Here is a 20,260-nt window from a genome sequence, read left to right on the forward strand (position 1 = left end):
GACTTGAAGGGACGGGAGGGTGGTGGTTGCTTTGCGTGGAGGCCACCAGGGCTGGGGTGCAGGAGGGGCTTGGTCCTGGTGGTGGAGCTGAGCTCCTCCATGGAGCCGGGATTTGGCGCGTGGTGGGTGACGTGCAGCCGCTGAGCACAGCCCCGCAGCTCCCGGAGGGTGGGTGCGTATGGCAGCCCGGCAAGGCTGAGCGCCTGCCCTCACTGTGGTGCCTTCAGGAGGAGCCACAGGGGTGGGTACGCGGCTTGCAGCCCTTCTGACCTGAGCTCTGCCCTTGTGACTGCTGCCCTGGCCCCTCCTGGCACCCTCTCCCGCACAGCCAAGCGGTGTGTACCGCCGGCCTCACTGTGCCTTCCCCCTCAGCTGCTGCTGGGTGAGCTTGATGCCAAAGCCATCTTCTTTTGACTATAAACTGCCGCGCTGTGCCTTCCAGCAGCCTGCACTAGAGCTGCCGGTGCTTGGATGTTGCAGTTGGGGATCTGGGGGAGCAGCAAGTGGCTGGGCTGTGGGGCCACAGCTGCTCCAGATTTCTAGGGGAGGTCCTGGAGCTCCGTCCCTGCTGACTTGCATTTCCCCACAAGCATTTCCTCTGCAGAAGCGAGGCGGTGCCCCCCAGCCTGCCTCCTGCTCCGTCCTGCCTGCTGCTCCCTGGGCAGTGCCCATGCCGACTGCCCCAGCTCAGGTTCTATTTTCCTGCTGCACCTGTTGGGAGGCTGTTCCCAGCAGCAGCGTGTGCTGTGCGAGCTGTCGCTGCTCGAGTGGCCTTCAACTAGTTCTTTGACACTGTAGAGATGAAATAAACTTTTTCACCTCACCGCCAAGTGCGTTTCTTCGCTGGGGAAGCCAAGTGAGGTTCCTCCTCTCCCCCGACAGAGCCTGGGCTGGGGGGTTCCAGGCAGAGAAGCAGCACAACAGCCCCAGCTGACTGCAAACAGCACACTCATGCTTGTGGCTATTTTTAGGCAAGCCCTCCTCGTGCTCCTCGCCGAGTCTGTTTAGAAGGTTGGAGCAGAGATCTCCAAACATCCAGCCCGGGGTTGCTGCCGTGAGCAATCAGCCTGTGCCATCCGCACACTGGTCACTGCAGGGAGGCTTTTTCAACACAGTCCGGTACAAAACACACAGAGGCGATTCTATAATTTATTAACCTAAACCAGAAGCTGTGCTGCCTTCCCTGTCCCCAAGGGAAAGCCCAGGCCTGGCACTAAAGTGCTTGTGAGCACCGCAGCTGTCAGCGCTTTGAGTAACACGGAACAGTGGTTTCCCAACAGCTCTTTTACCCTTCCAGGGAAGAGGGCAGAGGCAAATGGAGATTGGACTTGGCCAGAACCAAGAGCTACTGCTTGGACCATACAGGGAAAAGCACTTTTGCAATGAGTAAGAGTTAAAAAAACCTTCCAAAAGCTCAGTCAAACAACGAGGGAAAAGGATCCTCCAGTCAATCACCAGCAGAGGAAGAATCGGCCTCAAGAATTTTTGGAAGGCTCAAGAGGGAGGAAGATACATGACTAGAGTTGAGAACCTTCCACTCAAAGCTGAGATCTTCACGGGAAAAGTAGCCCAAACCTTCACAGATTAAGCCTTGAGCCTCCAAACCCTTCCCCAGGGACTCAGCGTTGAACTGGCAGCACCGAGCTTGGACCTGAGCAAAACCTCTCTGATTTTGGAGCAGCGACTCTTCCTCAAGTGAAGTGCAGCTCTTCTAAAAGGACTGTCTTAACAGAAAGACTGCTGCTGGGCCTTGTGCATTCAAAAGCCAGGAGCCTGCTGTCAGGCCGTCAAGCCAATACTTCATTTCCCTCTCTGCTGTTTTAACAAAAATCATACAGGACAGCTACACTGAGTGAACGCAACACCAAAGAGACCAGTTGTTCAAAGGGACTGTGCTAGGGGCCCTGCTGCTGCTACATGTGTCAGTTTAAAAGTTGTGCCACAGCTCTACAACAAGGAATGGGTTATCTCCTGAGACTGTGTTAAAAAAGGAAGTGGGTTTAAGATACTGAGTTACTGTACATTGTCTTAAGAAATCTGGAATTTAGCAACGGTACACGAGAGAGAAAGAAATGGTTGCACTCCCAGACAAGTGAGCCAGCCAGCAGTGCCCATCTGAACACAGGCAGAAGACCGAGCCAGAACTATGGTGAGCGATGAGGGTTTTCCAGGACCTATTAATAACTACACCTGCCTATTTTCCGTGTTCTGAGCAAGGAACTCAATTTTTAGTCAGGCTCCTGCCTCAGCCCTGCCCCGATATCAGGCCCAGTCGATCCTCCCCTTCCCTGGCGCTCGTGCAGTGGCTTGGTAGGCGGAGATAACGCAGTTAAGAGTTTGGCTAAAAGCAGAGGAAGCCAGATTTTGCGCTTGGGAGACGCAGCATTTAGCTTCCTTCCTCTCGTTTCCCATGTGGGAGCCCAGCAGTCAAGAAGTAAAGATCTTCCGGGAGACAGCCACCTCCAGCTGCTTCACCCCCATGGGCACGTTCTCCTTGTTTTCTGACCCAGGCTGCTGCGGCCGCTTGCGGAAGTAGCAGGCTCGGCAGACAGAGTGGTACTTGTCTGCTCCTCCAATCACTTCAATCTGGCAAGAAAATTGGGAGAGAGACTCAGCAGAGCCCAGCTCCCCTGAGGAGATCCCTCCAGACTAGCAGGACTGGCAAGGTGAAGCTACTAAAGTGCTTTCTGTTGCAAGGGAACTCACCTCCCTCTCTGCTCCCAGCCTCTTTGTGTAGGAGGCATCGCGGTAGCACTCCATGCAGACAGCGTTCAGCTTCACCACACTCTCTGCCAGCGGGACCAGGTTCAGGATGCTTCCAAAAGCCTGTGCCAACACAGCAGGGGTGGTTCTGTTGGATGGGTTCTACGACTATCCCAAAGCAGCTGCTGTACTGAAAAAAAAGGGTGTTTCACCTTTCTCTGGAAAGTCCCATCGAGAGCAGCAACAATGATGGTTTTCCCCGCGTTGGCCATCGTCTCACAGAACTCCACAATGTCTGGGAACTAGAGGAGGTACAGAAGCAGTGTCAGGAGAAAGAAGGGGCAGCACTTAGAATCATAGAATCACCAGGTTGGAAAAGACCCATTGGATCAGCGAGTCCAACCATTCCTATCAAATACTAAACCATGTCCCTCAGCAACTCGTTCACCCATCCCTTAAACACCTCCAGGGAAGGGGACTCAACCCCCTCCCTGGGCAGCCTGAGAGAATCATAGAATCACCAGGTTGGAAAAGACCCATTGGATCATCGAGTCCAGGATCATCATCCTTCACTCCGGATCCCCCGGCACGTGCCCAGGCAGTAGCACAGGGCACAAAGAAAACCAGAGCCACGTTGCCTGCCTGTGGAATGGGCCCCACTGGAGGGATGAAAGGAAAGATTTGACTACCTGAGCACAATCCAGGGGCATCAGACTGCCCCAGAGCATTGCTTCCCACCCCCTCCTGGAGGATTCAGACCTCCTTCAGGGTGCTCTGAAGAGACTGCATCCCGCAGACCTGCCCTGGCCAGGCACTTACGAACTGTCCCTCGTCGATGCCGATGACCGCGGCGCCCAGCGCCTCCTGGTACACGTCCTTGAGGACGCAAGCCGGCAGGGCCTCCATGGTGTTCCTGGGGGAAGCAGAACGGGGAGGTGAGCCGGGCAGCCCAGCTGCTGGGCCCACACAGGCCACAGGATCCCCTGGCACTCACCTATCGTGCGTGGAGAGGCCGGAGGTGCAGTAGCGCGTATCCTTGGCGTATTTCACCAGCAGGCACCGGTACTGGGCCAGCTGGAACCGCCGCACCCGCCGCATCAGCTCCGTGCTGCAAGGCACAGCCGTCAGCGCGCTCTGGGCCTGGGATTTCAACCCACCCTGACCCCCTGGCCCCCATTCCTACCTCTTCCCGGAGAACATGGGCCCGAAGATCACCTGCAGGTGAGAGAACAGGGCTCGGGGCGGGCACCACGCAGGCAGCCCCGGTGCTGGTGCTGGTTCGGCCTCTGCAGCCTCGCACCGGGGCGGCCACATCATCTCCCCCGGTACCGGCCTGGTCCCTGCATCCCCTTGGCCCTGATGTCACCCACACGGCCCAGGCAGCCCCGCCGGTACCAGCCCGGTACCGGCATCCCCAGCACAGCCCGGGCACCCCCGGTACCGGCATCCCCAGCACAGCCTGAGCATCCCCGGTACCGGCATCCCCAGCACAGCCCGGGCACCCCCGGTACCGGCATCCCCAGCACAGCCCGGGCACCCCCGGTACCGGCATCCCCAGCACAGCCCGGGCTCCCCCGGTACCGGCATCCCCAGCACAGCCCGGGCTCCCCCGGTACCGGCATCCCCAGCACAGCCCGGGCTCCCCCGGTACCGGCATCCCCAGCACAGCCCGGGCTCCCCCGGTACCGGCATCCCCAGCACAGCCCGGGCTCTCCCGGTACCGGCATCCCCAGCACAGCCCGGGCTCCCCCGGTACCGGCATCCCCAGCACAGCCCGGGTTCCCCCGGTACCGGCATCCCCAGCACAGCCCGGGCTCTCCCGGTACCGGCATCCCCAGCACAGCCCGGGCTCTCCCGGTACCGGCATCCCCAGCACAGCCCGGGCTCCCCTGGTACCGGCATCCCCAGCACAGCCTGAGCATCCCCGGTACCGGCATCCCCAGCACAGCCCGGGCTCCCCCGGTACCGGCATCCCCAGCACAGCCCGGGCTCCCCCGGTACCGGCATCCCCAGCACAGCCCGGGCTCCCCCGGTACCGGCATCCCCAGCACAGCCCGGGTTCCCCCGGTACCGGCATCCCCAGCACAGCCCGGGTTCCCCCGGTACCGGCATCCCCAGCACAGCCCGGGCTCTCCCGGTACCGGCATCCCCAGCACAGCCCGGGCTCTCCCGGTACCGGCATCCCCAGCACAGCCCGGGCACCCCCGGTACCGGCATCCCCAGCACAGCCCGGGCTCCCCCGGTACCGGCATCCCCAGCACAGCCCGGGCTCCCCCGGTACCGGCATCCCCAGCACAGCCCGGGCTCCCCCGGTACCGGCATCCCCAGCACAGCCCGGGCACCCCCGGTACCGGCATCCCCAGCACAGCCCGGGCTCTCCCGGTACCGGCATCCCCAGCACAGCCTGAGCACCCCCGGTACCGGCCGCAGCATCCCCGCTGTCCCGGTACCGGTATCTGTACCTGGATCTGGCCACGCGGGCGGCTGGGCGAGCCGGGATGGACGCCGGGCACGGCGAGGCAGCTCATGGCGGCACCGGGTGGATCGCACGGACGGATGGATGGATGGACAGAAGGACGGAGTGAGACCCGCGCGCGCCGCGGAGCCGCGCCGGCCAATCAGGACGCCCCTGGAGCCCACGTGACCCCGCCTCAGCCAATCAGAGGAGGCCCCGCACCGCAGCGCAGCCAATAGGAGCCCGGGCGCCAAGATTCTTATTTCCCTCCAAGCCCAAACCCGCGCCGCCTTCCCGGCGTGCTTCGCGCGTCCTCGCCCCGCGCGTCCCCGGCCCCCCGGGGCAGCCAATGGGAGAAGAATCCGCCCCCTCATGCCCCGCCCCCGCCCCGCCCGCCGGGGAGGCCAATGGGAGCGGTTAGACCACGCCCCCGGGTCTGGCCACGCCCCCTTTCCGTGGCGACCAATGGGAGAAGGGAGGCACCACCCACCCCGGCTCGGACCACGCCCCCAGCCTCCTAGCCACGCCCCCTTCTTGCAAGACAACCAATGGGAGCTGGGCTTCCACCTTAGGCCACGCCCCCTGCGGCTCTGGCCACGCCCCCCGGGCAGGGATCGCGCTGTGGCTGCAGGCGCTGACCGGGACCGGGATGGGGATCGGGACCGGGACCGGGATGGGGACCGGGACCGGGCTCGGGGCCGCTCCCAGCCGCGGCGACGGGGTGTGGAGGGCCATGTCCGCGGAGGTAGGGTGCCCGGGGCGGTCAGCGCGGGGCTGGCCCGCGGGGTGGGGGTCCTCGCCCGGTCCCCGTCGCCCCGGAGCCGCCCCGCGCCGCAGCCGCCGTGTCTCACCCCCGCCCCCCCGGTAGGTGCTGGAGGAGCAGTACTCCCCCAGCCGCTGGTCCCCGCGGATGGGCGGCGACGCCGTCATCCAAGCACACATCGACACGATGGCGGCTGGTGAGGAGTGGGGGGCACCGGGGGCACCGGGAGCCTCGGTGCGAGGAGTGGGTGTACTCGGAGCTGGGGTGCTGGGAGCGGGTGTACCGGCAGTGGGTGTGCTGGGAGAGGGGCTACCGGCAGCTTGGGAGGCAGATACAGGGGTACCGGGAGGCTGGGTGGCAACTATAGGGGTAGAGGGAGCTGGGGTGATGGGAATTAGGGGTACAGGGAGCTGGGGTGGTGGGAATTAGGGGTATCTGGAACTGGAGTGATGGGAATTAGGGGTACAGGGAGCTGGTGTGGTGGGAATTAGGGGTATGGGGAGCTGGGGTGGTGGGAATTAGGGGTATGGGGAGCTGGGGTGATGGGAATTAGGGGTATCGGGAGCTGGGGTGGTGGGAATTAGGGGTACTGGGAACTGGGGTGGTGGGAATCATGGGTACTGGGAACTGGAGTGATGGGAATTAGGGGTACGGGGAGCTGGGGTGGTGGGAATTAGGGGTAACGGGAACTGGAGTGATGGGAATTAGGGGTACAGGGAGCTGGTGTGGTGGGAATTAGGGGTATGGGGAGCTGGGGTGGTGTGAATTAGGGGTAACGGGAGCTGGAGTGGTGGGAATTAGGGGTATCGGGAGCTGGGGTGATGGGAATTAGGGGTACCTGGAGCAGAGGTGGCAGGAATTAGGGGTACCTGGAGCAGAGGTGGCAGGAATTAGGGGTACCTGGAGCAGAGGTGGCAGGTGCAGGGATACCAGGAGCTGGGGCGGTGGGAGAGGGTGCACCAGGACCTGGGGTGGTGGGAACGGGGCTACTAGGAGCAGAGGTGGCAAGTGTGGGGGTACTGGGATTGGGAATGGTGGGAATAGGGGTACCGGGAGTGGGGATACTGAGAGCTGTGGAGGTGGGTAAGGGCGCACCAGGACAGGAGGTGCGGGACGGGGCTCTCTCGGGTGCCACAGCCCGGGTGCCGTGCCCGTGCTCCCGCAGGAACGCAGCAGGCGCGGGCCGGCACGCAGACCTCGCTGCACATCCCCTACGGCAACGGGGAGGGGGAGAAGCTGGACATCTATTTTCCCAAGGACACTTCTGGAAGTAGGTGATGGGCAGGCGGCCAGAGGTGGGGAGGGGCCGTAGGAACCGTGTCCCCCGCTCACTCCAATCTCTGCTGCGCAGCATTCCCGCTCTTTGTCTACATCCACGGTGGATACTGGCAGTGCTTGAGGTCAGCTGGGTTCTGGGCGAGGGGATCCCTTGCTTTGATGCCTCCTTTCTTATTCCCGCTTGCTCTGGGCCCTCAGGGTCCAATCCAGCCCTGGCCCGCACCGCCCACAGCTTCTCTTCCCCTTTCAGTAAGGAGGAGTCGGGGTTCGCAGCCCCCCCGCTGGTGTCCCAGGGCGTGATGGTGGCGGCCGTGGGCTATGACACAGCCCCCAAAGGTAGGTGCTGCTCGGCGGAGGCCGCGGCTGCCGGCGCTGGCCCCGCGCCCACCAGACTCTGCCCTCTCGCCAGGCCACATGGACGCGATGGTGCTGCAGGTGCGGCGCGGCCTCGCCTTCCTGCTGGAGCGCTACGGCGGGATCAGGTGGGCCTGGGGACGGCTCCCGGGGACCCCTCCGTGCACCCCACAGCCACTATGGGGCCTGCCAGCGGGTGGTTTGGTGTGGGAGGGTGGCTGTGGCAGCAACACAAGCCCGGCCCTGTGACAAAGGGCAGGGAGGCTCTGCAAAGCTGGACCCAGGGCTGAGATCAATGGCATGAGGTTCAACAAGGCCAAATGCCGCGTCCTGCACTTGGGGCACAACAACCCTGAGCAGCTACAGACTAGGAGAAGCCTGGCTGGAAAGCTGCCTGGAGGAGAGGGACCTGGGGGTGTTGGTTGACAGCGACTGAACATGAGCCAGCAGTGGCCCAGGTGGCCAAGAAGGCCAATGGCATCTTGGCCTGTATAGGAAACGGTGTGACCAGCAGGTCCAGGGAGGTTCTTCTCCCTCTGTACTCGGCACTGGTGAGACCGCTCCTCGAATCCTGTGTTCAGTTCTGGGCTCCTCACCACAAGAAGGATGTTGAGGCTCTGGAGCGAGTCCAGAGAAGAGCAACGAAGCTGGTGAGGGGGCTGGAGAACAAGAGGAGCAGCTGAGAGAGCTGGGGGTGTTTATCCTGGAGAAGAGGAGGCTGAGGGGAGACCTCATTGCTCCCTACAACTACCTGAGAGGAGGTTGTGGAGAGGAGGGAGCTGGGCTCTTCTCCCAAGTGACAGGGGACAGGACGAGAGGGAATGGCCTCAAGCTCCGCCAGGGGAAGTTCAGGAAAAAAAGTTTTCATGGAAAAGGTCATTGGGCACTGGCAGAGGCTGCCCAGGGAGGGGGTTGAGTCACCTTCCCTGCAGGTGTTTAAGGGATGGGTGGACGAGGTGCTGAGGGACATGGTTTCGTGGGTCTTTTCCAACCTGGTGATTCTATGATTCTATAAAAAAAAAAAAGCTTTTGATGCCTTGGTCTGAGTGCTGGGCAATGCCTGTGGCCATGCTCCCCTCTCACCATGAGAGGTGTCGGTTGATGAACTGAGAAATGTGTCTGAGCTGCTGCCTTTGGGCAGTGGCGCTTGCGGCCGTGCCACCTCCTTCGTGCAGAACGGGGTGTCCCAAGGCGCCTCGTTCCCTGCGCTGGCTCACGGCTCCCTCTCTCCAGAGGCGTTTACCTGTGTGGACACTCAGCAGGAGCCCACTTGGCAGCCATGGTGTTGTCCACGGACTGGACAGAATACGGAGTGGCACCGGATATTAAAGGTACTGCTGCCGCGTCCAGATATGGAGGGTGAAGGAGAACTGGTACCTGCACCTGGGATGCTGCAAAGCAAAGGGAGCTGCGTTGCCCCAGCTCTCTGCAGCCCATGAGCACTGGGAGTGCAGGACTTGGGGCTCCTGGACAAGCTGCCCCAGGGCTGGATGTGTCCTGCACCCACCAGCCGCTCACTGAGGCGCAAGGAAATTCTTCATGCAGGGTGGTGAGAGCAGCTCGAGTCGCAGGGCCTCTCACGTGCTGGTGGCTCTGCCTGCAGGAGCTGTGCTGGTGAGCGGCGTGTACGACCTAGAGCCCATCCTGCACACCTACGTGAATGATGAGCTGAAGATGAGCCGGTGAGCCCGCGGGCCGTGGGGACGGGCACCGGGAAAGCGTGCACACCCGTGGGGTCGGCCAGTGCAGCCTGTGGGCCAGGATTAGCAGCTCTGCAGCCTGCTCTGCCCCTGCCCACACAAATTCTGGGGCTGCCTCTGTGCCTGACCCAGCGCGAGCCTCGTGCCCTGCACGCAGCCGAGGAGACGGGCGCTGTGCAGGCAAAGCCGCCCTCTCCGAGCGAGGGGCTGCGTCGCCTGCCACTGCGGTTTCTCCTCCAGGGAGGTCGCCCAGCGGAACAGCCCCTTGCTGTGTGTCGCCCCAGCAGCGCCTGCAGCTGCAGCTTGTGAGGTGCTCGTGGCTGTGGCCCAGCACGACTCCCCGGAGTTTCGCAGGCAGTCGCAGGAGTACGGCCAGGTGAGCCCCCCCGCTGCACCCTGCCCAGCTCCACTAAGCTGGGATGAAGAGCTCGTGTGCCGTCTCAGAGCGGTATTTCTGCTGCTCTCGAAGGCGATAGCAGCTTAAGGCAGGACGCTAGCCCTTGCAAAGCCGTCATTCCTGCTGCCCTGTCCAGACTGGATGGAGGTCAGGGTCCCTCCTGCCAGCACCGCACTCTCTGCAGGCCCTGCGCGCAGCCGGCTGGTCTGTCTCCCTGCTGGATCTTGCTGGCGTGGATCACTTTGACATCATTGAGAAGCTGTCAGAGGAGAGCTACGTCCTCACTCAGGTAGGGGAAGAGCTCCTGTCCTCCTTGCGCTGAGCACGGCTAAGATCAGTAGTCAGGAGGGCTGTGCCGAGGTGAGCTCCCCCTGCACAGTGCATCAGACACTGCTCACAGGGCTTGGTTCCTCATCCCAGGTGATTCTGAACATGATTTCAAGAGCTTGATGGCATGTTGGGAGCAAATGGAAGGGAACCACGGCCCTGCATGGTGCCTGTATGCACCCTGCCCTCCTGCTACCTCGCTCCGGGTCTCCTCCTGCTGCACAGAGCGGTTGCTGCCTCCAGCCCTGCTCCTTGCCTGCTCCGTTCACTCCAGCCTGCATTTGGCTGGGGGGCTCAATCAAGGAGCACCAGGTATCACCCATTCTCACCTCAGCTTGCATCCTTTGCTGGGGTGTTTCTGCCCATCTGAAGCTCACGGGGCTGCTGGGTCTCTGTCAGGATGATGATGATTGTTCCCTTTGTTTCCTTTAAACTGCTTATTGCCAAATAAAATAGGAATAACCGCTGCCTGGGTGTGACTCGGCTTCCCAGGGCTGTGCTGAGCCGGCAAGTACATGCTGGACGTGGCTGCTGCAGACAGGATCTTCTCTTCTAGCACAGAGCTTCTGTCCCACAGCTGGGCCACCCCAGGGAAGCCTGGAGAGCCCGGCGGAGGCTGCAGGGAGGCTGTGGGACACGGCAACACGAGCCTTTGGGGATGGGAGGTGGTGGAGGAGCTGCCTGGCCCAGGCTAGGCTCATACCCCTGCGACAGTTGTGGCCAGATACAAATTTTGGTGCTGCTGTGCGTGGCCCCGGTGTCCAGCCTGAGCTGCTCCCCATGTCCTCACAAGCACTTTCCTCTCAACGGGGACATCTAGGCTGCGGTGAAGTCCCTGCTGAACTGTCTGGACAGGAGCACACTTAAAAGGAAACATCCCGCACAGCACTGCCAGAACAGGTTTATTTCGTGCCCTGACCATCCCTTGGGATCGGTCTCCTCAGGGCAGCATCCTTGGAGATATTCACTGCACGCTGGCCACGCACAGTGCGTGACCTTTGGGACAGGGGGGTCTGGCTTTGCTTTTAGGTGCTGTCTGTGGGACCCGAGTGACAGAAGCAGAGCTCCTGTAGAGGACTAGAGGGTGCTCTGAGGCTGTGTCTGCTGGTGAGTAGCAAGGAGTCTGAGTGGGAGTGTAAGATGCCTGGATGTTTAACCTGGAGAAGAGGAGGCTGAGGGGAGACCTCATTGCTCTCTACAACTACCTGAAAGGAGGTTGTGGAGAGGAGGGAGCTGGGCTCTTCTCCCCAGTGACAGGGGACAGGACGAGAGGGAATGGCCTCAAGCTCCACCAGGGGAGGTTCAGGCTGGACATTAGGAAACAATATTTCATGGAAAGGGTCATTGGGCACTGGCAGAGGCTGCCCAGGGAGGGGGTTGAGTCTCCTTCCCTGGAGGGGTTTAAGGCACGGGTGGATGAGGCACTGAGGGACATGGTTTAGTGATTGATGGGAATGGTTGGACTCGATGATCCGATGGGTCTTTTCCAACCTGGTGATTCTATGATTCTACGATTCTATGATTCTATGCAGTCTGTCCCTCTGGGCATGTCACCGGAGGAGCTCCCTCCCCCGAGGTGTGAGCTCTCCCCTGGGCTGGGATGACACTGCTGGGGGTGGTTGTTGTGCTGCAGCCCACTGGGAACATGCCTGGAGCACACAGTGTCTGGTCCCAGTCCCTTTGCTGCTGCCAGGATAGGGCTGGGAGGATGCTCAGCCTCCCCCTGCACTCGGAGGAGTCGGGCGCCATCCCAGGACCAGCTTCTCCTGCCATTTCCGAGCCACAAACTCCAGCTTGTTCTTCGCCAACTCAGTGTCATGGGCTGAGACATCGTGGTGCCAGACCGCGCGCACAGTGTGTGCCGACCAGGGGAACACCAGGACACTGACAGCCTGGCCAGTCTCGGCCACCTCCTCCTCGCTCACTGCCCGCAGGTGCTCGCAGAGCTCCGCAGGAGACAGCAAGCCCCCCCTGACGCTCACCATCACGATATTTGTCTCCACCGCTGCCAGGTTGACAGAGCAGACAGGCGAGTTCAGCTCCTGGATGCCTGGAGGAGACAGAGGTGGGAGGCTGTGACCCCCGTGCCCGGCTTTCTGGGAGAGGAGGCTGCCATGCTGCCCCATGCCCTGCCCTTTGCCCTCCTCCCTGTGCAGCACCAGGGTCACCGTGGGCTCCACGGGGACGGGCACAGCATCATTCTGGTGGTCCAGCCAGGTAGGGACCCCAGCGGCATCCTCACTCAGCTGGAGATCCAGCACGGCTCCCTCGGAAACAGCAATGCCGAGTGAGGCAGGGTGCGGTGAGCCCAGCCTCCTCTTCTCCAGGCTAAACACCCCCAGCTCTCTCAGCCGTTCCTCATATGGCTTGTTCTCCAGCCCCTTCACCAGCTTCGCTGCTCTTCTCTGGACTCCCTACCCTCCAGCAGATCCACGCTTCCACCCAGCCTAGTGTCATCCACAAACTTGAAAAGGGTGCACTCGATGCCTTCATCCAGGTCATTGATAAAGACACTGAACAGGGCTGGACCCACCACTGAGCCCTGGGGACACCACTTGGAACTGGCCTCCAGCTGTATTTAACACCATTTAGCACCACCGTTTGGGGCTGGAGAACAAGTCTCACAAGGAGCAGCTGAGAGAGCTGGGGGTGTTTAGCCTGGAGAAGAGGAGGCTGAGGGGAGACCTCATTGCTCTCTCCAACTACCTGAAAGGAGGCTGTGGAGAGGAGGGAGCTGGGCTCTTCTCCCAAGGGACAGGGGACAGGACGAGAGGGAATGGCCTCAAGCTCCGCCAGGGGAGGTTCAGGCTCAACATTAGGAAAAAAATTTTCACAAAAAGGGTCATTGGGCACTGGAACAGGCTGCCCAGGGAGGGGGTTGAGTCACCTTCCCTGGAGGGGTTTAAGGGATGGGTGGATAAGATGCTGAGGGACATGGTTTAGTGATTGATGGGAATGGTTGGACTCGATGATCCGGTGGGTCTTTTCCAACCTGGTGATTCTGTGATTCTATGATAAGGCTGGGCTGGCAGGCAGGACCTGGCTGTGCAGGAGCACGTGGAAGCCTGCACAGCCGGATAGAGAGCGTGGCACTATGCCGTGGGTGCCCGTACCTCCCCGCGTGCTGAGGAGCCCCGAGATACCTTCAGCAAAGCGTCGGGCGTTGTCGTGGTCTCTGCGCAGCGTCGCCTCCGCGTGCTCCAGTCCAACGCGGGCAGCGGCTGCCAGCACACCTGCTTGCCGCATCCCCCCGCCCAGCAGCTTCCGCACACGCCAGGCCTCCGCGACAAACTCCTTGTGTCCAGCCAGCACGGCACCAGCCGGGGCACCCAGGCCCTGCAGAGCCACCAGAGAGTGACCCCAGCTGCTGGGGGGCTGCCCCTGCCCTTCCCAGGGATGTGTTCAGGGATGCAAGGTGGGCGCTCAGCCCCACGTCCCCAAACAAGAGCAAAGCAGCAGCGGGTGCTGACCTCAGGGACTCCCTCTCTACGCAAGCATTCACCTTGGAGAAGCACAGGGACACGGAGTCGCAGTGCTGGGTGATCCGAGCTGGTTCCACGCCCTGGGCCACCGCCGCGTTCATCAGCCGCGCTCCGTCCATGTGCACCCGCAGCCCGTAGCGGTCAGCAAGCCCACGGACCTGGGGGGAGGCAGAGGAGCAGCTGGGGTGGGAGCGACCCCTGCGATGTTCTGAGCCCCCGCGGTGCCGTCCCGCTGGGTCCTGCCTGTGCCCAGGCTGGGCTACTGCCAGCCACCGGTGGGCTCCTACCTGCTGGAGGTAGGTGAGGGGCAGCGCCCGGCCCCCTGCCGCGCTGTGCGTGTTCTCCAGGCAGATGAGCTCGGGGCGCGGGTGGTACCGGCTGCCGTGGGCCTCACGGATGGTCACCTCCAGCTGGTCCAGGTCAAAGGTGCCATCTGGCAGGTCTGGAAGCACCTGGGAGTGGACACCAGCGACCTGCGCCCGGGGCAGGGCAGAGAGCAGAGCTGATGGGGACGGTGGTGGTGCAAGGGGGACAGTGGTGGTGCAAGAGGGATGGTGGCAGAGCAAGAGGGACAGTGCAAGAGGGATGCAAGAGGGTTGGTGGTGGTGCATGAGGGACAGTGACAGTTCAAGAGGGATGGTGGTGGTGCAAGGGGGATGGTGGCAGTGCAAAAGGGATGCCAGAGGGATGGTGGCAATGCATGGGGGACGGTGGCGGTGCAAGGGGGTCCCAGCCCTCTGCTCCTCTGCCCCCTCTCCCCCTGCACAGGGTACCCTCAGCCGCACTCACACCCCTCTCTGTGGCTTGTGGGGCTTCGGGTGATGCTACTGATGCAGCCCAGCAGGGATCCCTGCCCAGCCGGGCACTGTAGCCAGAGGAGGGCAGCAGCAAGCCACCCTCCTGGCCTTGCCCATGCTGCTGGTGCCACCAGGCCACCCCAGCCCGAGCCCACCTAGCCACAGCACCCACCTGGGCGGCCCCGCCGTGCTCGTAGACGTGTAGGTGGGCATCCTGGCCCAGGAGCATCTGAGCCCCCCTGCGCTGGCAGTGGCACATCACTGGGAAGGGAAGGAAAGGGGCTATGAGGTGGGCTCGGGGGGGCTCCAGTGGGTGAAGGCTGAGCACGCAGCACAACATCAGCGCAGCAGAGCAGCCTCCTGCAGGCACAGGGCACCTAATCCATGCCTGGAGGTGCTGGGGCTGTTGGATGGAGGCTGCCCGCAGTGGCTGGGGGCATGGTCTTCCCTTCTTGGTGCATAGAATCACCAGGCTGGAAAAGACCCACTGGATCAAGTCCAAGCATTCCTATCAATCACTAAACCATTGACTGTGCATGGCCGGGGCTGGAGCGGGTCCCACGCTCCCACACAGTGGATCATCACTTATAGCAAGGCAGGAAAATGAATCAGGTAAAGGTTCATGGAGCAGAGCAGAGGCCACGCACAGGATGGGGACGAGCAGACCCGAGCAGGGGTTTGCTCAGAAGCAACATGAAGTGGCAGGTCTGAGGTGGCAGAGGGGTTGTGCTGCTACCGATTTGAGGTGGAGTGGGCTGAGGAAGGGGCGAGGGGATGCACTTGGGTCAGAAAGGACCTGCTGCATCCCTTCAGGTGCTCGGGCAGCCTCCTGAGCACAAGCAGCGCTCTCCTTGGGTCCCCAGCGCGGAGCGGGGCTGTTCTCCTCCTCCACACCTTCCACGAGAGTGGGACATAAACCTGCTGCTCGGTTTGCAGCCTGGGCACTCCAGGGCGCGGGGCAGGAGGGCTGGGGCAGCGCTGGACACTCACCAGCGATGAGATTTGCCATGGTGGCCGTGGGCACAAACAGAGCCTCCTCCATCCCCAGGATCCCTGCGGCCAAGCGCTGCAGCTCTGCAGGGGAAACAGAGAATCAGCGGGTTGGAAAAGACCTCTGGGATCACCGAGCCCAACCATTCCTGTCTGCCACTAAACCACATCCCGGAGCACCTCGTCTGCTCGTATTGAAACCCCTTCAGGGACAGAGACTCCACCACCTCCCTGGGGAGCGTGTTCCAGTGCTCCATGACCCTTTTTGTGAGACGTGGGGGTCTTGGGGCGGCCTGGGGGGGCATCTGCCGGCCCTGGGAGAGCACTGGGAGGTGTCTGGGCCACCCCAGCTCCAAATTGCATCCCCTAAAACCCAGAGATGCCCCGCTCCGTGCTCCCCACCGCCTGCCTTCTAAGTGGGGGGGGGGGCTGCATGCTGGACCCCCCCGGGGGGGGGGGGAAGAGGGGGACCCCCCCTTCTCTGCTGGTCCTGCGGGGGGGGTCTGGAGGGGTGAGGGGGGGTCTGGAGGGGTGTGGGGGGTCCCGTCCCCAACTCCCACCGAGAACCGTGGGGTCCTCCCCGTAGTCATCGTCGCCCACGGCGGCTCGAGCCATGGCTCGGCGCATCCCGGCGCGGGGCCGAGTCACCGTGTCGCTCCGCAGATCCACGATGCGGGGCTGGGGGGGGCCCGGGGGGTGGGGGGAGCCCCAAAAAGCCGACACGGCTCCCCCCAGCCCGGCCCCCGCCCGCCCCCCGCGCAGCCCCCGCAGCGCCCGCAGCATCGCCCGGCGGGGACCGGGGAGGGACCGGGGCGGGGCCAGCGGGGGGGGCGGGGGCCCTACTGACCCACAGCGACACCGCCCCTGCCCCTCCCCCTGCCCCTGCCCCTCCCCCTGCCCCTGCCCCTGCCTCTACCCCTGCCCCTGCCTCTGCTCCTGCCCCTGCCCCTGCCCCTACCCCTACCCCTGCCCCTGCCTCTGCTCCTGCCACTGCCCCTGCCCCTGCCCCTGTCCCTGCCTCTGCTCCTGCCCCTGCCCCTGCCCCTACCCCTGCCCCTGCCTCTGCCCCTGCCCCTGCCCCTGTCCCTGCCTCTGCTCCTGCCCCTGCCCCTGCCCCTACCCCTGCCCCTGCTCCTGCTCCTGCCCCTGCCCCTGCTCCTGCCCCTGCTCCTGCTCCTGCTCCTGCCTCTGCTCCTGCCCTTGCCCCTGCCCCTGTCCCTCCCCCTGCCCCTACCCCTACCTCTACCCCAACCCTAACCCTATCAATAACCTTAACTCTACCCCTCCCTAACCCTACCTACCCTTACCCCAACCTTACCCTTATCCCTACCCCTACGTCTACCCCTAACCCTAACTTTAATGCTACCCCTCCCTACCCCTACGCCTATCCCTATCCCTATCCCTATCCCTATCCCTATCCCTATCCCTATCCCTATCCCTATCCCTATCCCTACCCACCTACCCATACACACCACTACCCCTACCTAACTCTACCCCTACCCTTAACACTACCCCTACCTACCTACCTACCTACCTACCCACCCCTATCTCTCCCTAGCTAGCCCTATCCCCACCTCTACCCCTACCAACCTACATCTCCCTCACCCTAACCCCCCACCCACCCCCGGGGTGCTATCTCAGCACACCCCCCCCCATCTCTCCTGCACCCCCTCTCTTTCCCTGGAGCACCCATCACCGGGCACTGCCTGGAGGAGGGTTGGTAGGGATGGCCAGCGCAGTGTGGGGTTCGGCGGTGACGGGCATCGCTGCCGTCCAGGGCTGCTTGTTCCCCGTGGAGAACTAGGCTGGGACACGGCGGGCAGAGCCCCTGGGTGGGCAGCAGCCCCTAGTTGCCGGGGTGGCCAGGGTGTCCTTGTCCCAGTCCTGCATGTGCCCCAGCATCATGCCGCGCGTGCCCGCTCTGCCGGGATCCACAAGTCGTTCCGTAGGCCCGTGGAGCTGAGTGCTGAGCAACAACGGCTCCCGCCATGCCGCTCCCGCTGCCAGCGGGGACAGCACAGGGTGACCTTGCTGCTGGGAATTGGCTGCGGCTTCTGGCTGCGGCTGCCCTGGGAACGGCTGACACGCCGTCCTGTGGCCCCCTGGGCAGGCACGTAGCGCAGCAGCAGCGCTGGCGTTGGCTGTGGGCAGCCCCACGGCTCTTAGCACCCTGCCTGCACCGCGGAGGGGGCTCACCGGCATCTGGCTCCCGGCAGAAATCCCCACACCCCTGCAGCAGGAGAATCATAGAATCATAGAAACGCTAGGTTGGAAAGGACCCACTGGATCATCGAGTCCAACCATTCCCATCAATCACTAAACCATGTCCCTCAGCACCTCGTCCACCCGTCCATTAAACACCTCCAGGGAAGGTGACTCAACCCCCTCCCTGGGCAGCCTCTGCCAGTGCCCAATGACCCTTTCCATGATTTTTTTTTCCTAATGTCCAGCCTGAACCTCCCCTGGCAGAGCTTGAGGCCATTCCCTCTCGTCCTGTCCCCTGTCATTTGGGAGAAGAGCCCAGCTCCCTCCTCTCCACAACCTCCTTTCAGGTAGTTGGAGAGAGCAATGAGGTCTCCCCTCACTCTCCTCTTCTCCAGGCTGAACACCCCCAGCTCTCTCAGCTGCTCCTCTTGCTCTCCAGTCCCCTCACCAGCTTCGTTGCTCTTCTCTGGACTCTCTCCGGGCACAGCAGGGAGACCCCAAGTGCACCCTGCACTGGGCTAGACCGGCTGGTGATGTTCTGTAGGGCAGACGTGACCCACGGCCATGAGGCTGCACTGGGACAGCCCAGGCTGTGCCCCCCTCATGCTGCAGGTGGGGATGGCAGCGAGCTCTGCATAGCTTGGCACCTCTCCTGGCACTTGCAGAGGGTGCAGCGGGAGGTGCCTTCAGGTCCCCCCTTCCCCTTGGGGGCCGTGAGCTGCCTGGTGCCTCACTCCCCATGCACGCAGCCTCACCGACAGCTCTGGTCTGGCTACGGGTGCACAGCCCCGGCTACGCTGCTGCCTTCCTCCTCCCTCCACCATACTCAGGCACAAACTCCTGCTCCCCCAGCGCATCCATCCCCCATCTCAGAGCCCCCCGGCCGGCACCGTGCACGCTCGCGCCCCTGCACGCGGGGCCTCCTCGCCAACCTCCCGCCGCGCTGTCAGCCCCGCCGCCGAGTGAGCCATAAACAGTCCTTCACAGAGACGTTTTTCACACGCGGGGCCACATGTTAACAGTTTTTCTTTATTTACTGCCTCCATTTCCTCTTTGTTCCAGGAACTTGTCCTCCAACTTCAAGCTGCTCATGATTAGGCAAAAAGGCCTCTAATCTCCCCGATCTGATTTACCGTCACTGAGAGCAGACGCTTCCCGTTACTGGCCCTGGACCTGGGAGAATGGACAGCCGAGCTCTCCCGGCTGCTGAGCCTTCTCCTCCCCAAAGCTGCCCCGCCGCACGCGCTGCCTTCCCAGCAGCTTCCTCTTCCAGTAAGCGCTGGGCAGCCGGGCTGCTCACGTCGCAGGTGAAGGGCTTGGGGGGAAAGCGCAGCTGTGGGGCCCTGGGCTGGGGATGCCACCGCGTCTGGGGCAGGGCAGGCTCCCAAACCAACTTCTTCTGCTCCGTTGGGAAAGGGCTGGTTGGCTGGAGCATCCCTTGGCCGTGGCCTCCTCATCTGTTCACCCATCTGCTCCCGGAGCGCCCCGCGGAGCTCCCAGGCTGGCTGCAGCGCTGTGCCCGGCATGGGAAGAGCACCCACCCCGGCTGTGCCTCTCGTTTCAGCTCCTGCAAGGGTTGATTTCGGAGACCTGAGAGAGGTGGCTCAGGGCTCTGGGCTGCACAACACCCCCTACCCACCCTGAGCAGGGCCTGGGTTCTGTGGCCATGCAGGGGGCTCCTTTGCTGGGAGGTGGCCACCTCCTCCGCAAGACCTTGCAGCAGCTCCTTCACAGAACCCCCCAGCCCCCCATGCGTCTTTTACTTGTGGCTGTGGGCTGGGACCTGCCTCGGGGGTCTCCCCTGGCTGCTGGCAGCCGATGAGCCCCCCCAAACCCATCGAGCTCAGCAGGGCTCATGGCTACGTGTGGGGCTAGCCGAGCCAAGGCTCCAGGCGCCTGGCTGGTGGCTCGCAGGGCTCGCTCGGTGGCTCACCCAGCGCCGGGCTGTGCCGTGGCTCCCGTGGGCACCCGAGCGCCAATGCCAGCCGGTGGCTCCTGGCCCCACCGAGTGTGAAGCCGCGGTGGGCTGAGCTCATGCTCAAACCGTGCCTCCCCAGGGCTAAAATTAGCAGCTGAGGCCTGGCCGGGGAGCGGAGCCCAGGTCCTGCGCGGAGGATTGGGTTTCCTCCCGCCCTCCCTGCCACAGGCCTGGCAGCCGCCGGGGCGATTCCCGTAGCCGGCCGGGCTCCCCCTGCCCCTGGCCCCACAGGCAGCCCTGTTCGCTGCCAGCTCCTGCCCGCTTTCTTGGCCACACGTCCCGGCCCCCAGGCCCTGGGGCTCAGCCCTGACACGTGTCCCCTCTGCGGATGCCTCCGGAAGGGCTGGGGGCCGCAGTGGCCGGTGCTGGTGTGGCTGTGGCTCCTCAGTCACTGCCTGCTCCCTGGCACACGTGGCTGCCCAGGGACAGGGCTGGTGGCTGGTGCTCCACTCCGGACCCCTGGCAAAGCCAACGGGCTGTGGGCTTGGCCGGGCACCGGGTCCAGGCACCAGGGTGCCGGCGGCACAGGCGGTGCCGTGGGGTGTCTGGTGTTGGCCACAAGGCCAGGAGCTGGAGGCTGTTCTCCTGCCAGGCTGCCCTGGCTCCACAGCTACGTTGCCTGTGCTCTCGGCTGCCACATCTCACCCTTGCAGGCTGGGGCTGGCCAGTCTGGAGTGCCCCGCTCCCACTCGGGCAGGCAGAAGCCACCATCAATCATCCCCGGAGGGGTAGGAGCCGTGGAGCCAAGTGATTTCCTACTGTTGGGAAGTGTGGAGCGATGCCTGGAAGAGCTGGGCTCCCTGCTCAGCCTGCCAGGGGCACAGCCAGGCT

General features: G+C 63.1%; 3 protein-coding genes across 4 annotated transcripts; 1 reads left to right on the forward strand and 2 right to left on the reverse strand.

Annotated features, from left to right (window-relative positions):
• Positions 1–2,412: 2,412 nt before the first annotated feature.
• Positions 2,413–5,260, reverse strand: TK1 (thymidine kinase 1). Its single transcript, XM_069872831.1, has 7 exons — positions 5,166–5,260; positions 3,887–3,918; positions 3,698–3,811; positions 3,523–3,616; positions 2,916–3,005; positions 2,707–2,826; positions 2,413–2,586 (listed from the first exon to the last, which is right to left on the reverse strand). The coding sequence occupies exons 1-7, from the start codon at positions 5,229–5,231 to the stop codon at positions 2,428–2,430; spliced, it is 675 nt and encodes a 224-aa protein (XP_069728932.1). The 5' UTR covers positions 5,232–5,260; the 3' UTR covers positions 2,413–2,427.
• Positions 5,142–10,295, forward strand: AFMID (arylformamidase). 2 transcript variants are annotated; one of them, XM_069872828.1, is made up of 11 exons: positions 5,142–5,903; positions 6,027–6,117; positions 7,087–7,191; positions 7,273–7,321; positions 7,450–7,535; positions 7,609–7,681; positions 8,787–8,884; positions 9,157–9,235; positions 9,494–9,629; positions 9,787–9,939; positions 10,071–10,295. In XM_069872828.1, exons 1-11 carry the CDS (start codon positions 5,808–5,810, stop codon positions 10,098–10,100), a joined length of 996 nt encoding a protein of 331 aa, XP_069728929.1. In that variant the 5' UTR covers positions 5,142–5,807; the 3' UTR covers positions 10,101–10,295. The 2 variants fall into 2 exon arrangements, with proteins under 2 accessions (XP_069728929.1, XP_069728930.1); XM_069872829.1 differs by having other exon boundaries at positions 5,146–5,903; positions 9,835–9,939.
• A 571-nt stretch (positions 10,296–10,866) lies between these two features.
• Positions 10,867–16,044, reverse strand: LOC138728998 (uncharacterized). Its single transcript, XM_069872825.1, has 7 exons — positions 15,807–16,044; positions 15,247–15,330; positions 14,429–14,517; positions 13,747–13,932; positions 13,480–13,617; positions 13,121–13,313; positions 10,867–12,027 (listed from the first exon to the last, which is right to left on the reverse strand). Exons 1-7 carry the CDS (start codon positions 16,027–16,029, stop codon positions 11,690–11,692), a joined length of 1,251 nt encoding a protein of 416 aa, XP_069728926.1. The 5' UTR covers positions 16,030–16,044; the 3' UTR covers positions 10,867–11,689.
• Between the last annotated feature and the right edge of the window lie 4,216 nt (positions 16,045–20,260).

This window comes from Phaenicophaeus curvirostris, chromosome 19 (assembly GCF_032191515.1).
Source record: "Phaenicophaeus curvirostris isolate KB17595 chromosome 19, BPBGC_Pcur_1.0, whole genome shotgun sequence".
Lineage (NCBI taxonomy): Eukaryota > Metazoa > Chordata > Aves > Cuculiformes > Cuculidae > Phaenicophaeus > Phaenicophaeus curvirostris.

Coding starts and splice junctions, on each gene's coding strand:
- TK1 (XM_069872831.1), bottom strand. CDS start 5,231: ATGAGCTGCCTCGCCGTGCCCGGCGTCCATCCCGGCTCGCCCAGCCGC. Junction 3,006..3,522: donor GCATCGACGAGGGACAGTTC/GTAAGTGCCTGG, acceptor TACCTCCTCTAG/TTCCCAGACATTGTGGAGTT. Junction 2,827..2,915: donor ATGGGACTTTCCAGAGAAAG/GTGAAACACCCT, acceptor GTGTTGGCACAG/GCTTTTGGAAGCATCCTGAA.
- AFMID (XM_069872828.1), top strand. CDS start 5,808: ATGGGGATCGGGACCGGGACCGGGATGGGGACCGGGACCGGGCTCGGG. Junction 5,904..6,026: donor GGAGGGCCATGTCCGCGGAG/GTAGGGTGCCCG, acceptor CCCCCCCGGTAG/GTGCTGGAGGAGCAGTACTC. Junction 7,322..7,449: donor GGATACTGGCAGTGCTTGAG/GTCAGCTGGGTT, acceptor TTCCCCTTTCAG/TAAGGAGGAGTCGGGGTTCG.
- LOC138728998 (XM_069872825.1), bottom strand. CDS start 16,029: ATGCTGCGGGCGCTGCGGGGGCTGCGCGGGGGGCGGGCGGGGGCCGGG. Junction 15,331..15,806: donor GGAGGACCCCACGGTTCTCG/GTGGGAGTTGGG, acceptor TTTCCCCTGCAG/AGCTGCAGCGCTTGGCCGCA. Junction 13,618..13,746: donor CCCTCACCTACCTCCAGCAG/GTAGGAGCCCAC, acceptor GCCTCCCCCCAG/GTCCGTGGGCTTGCTGACCG.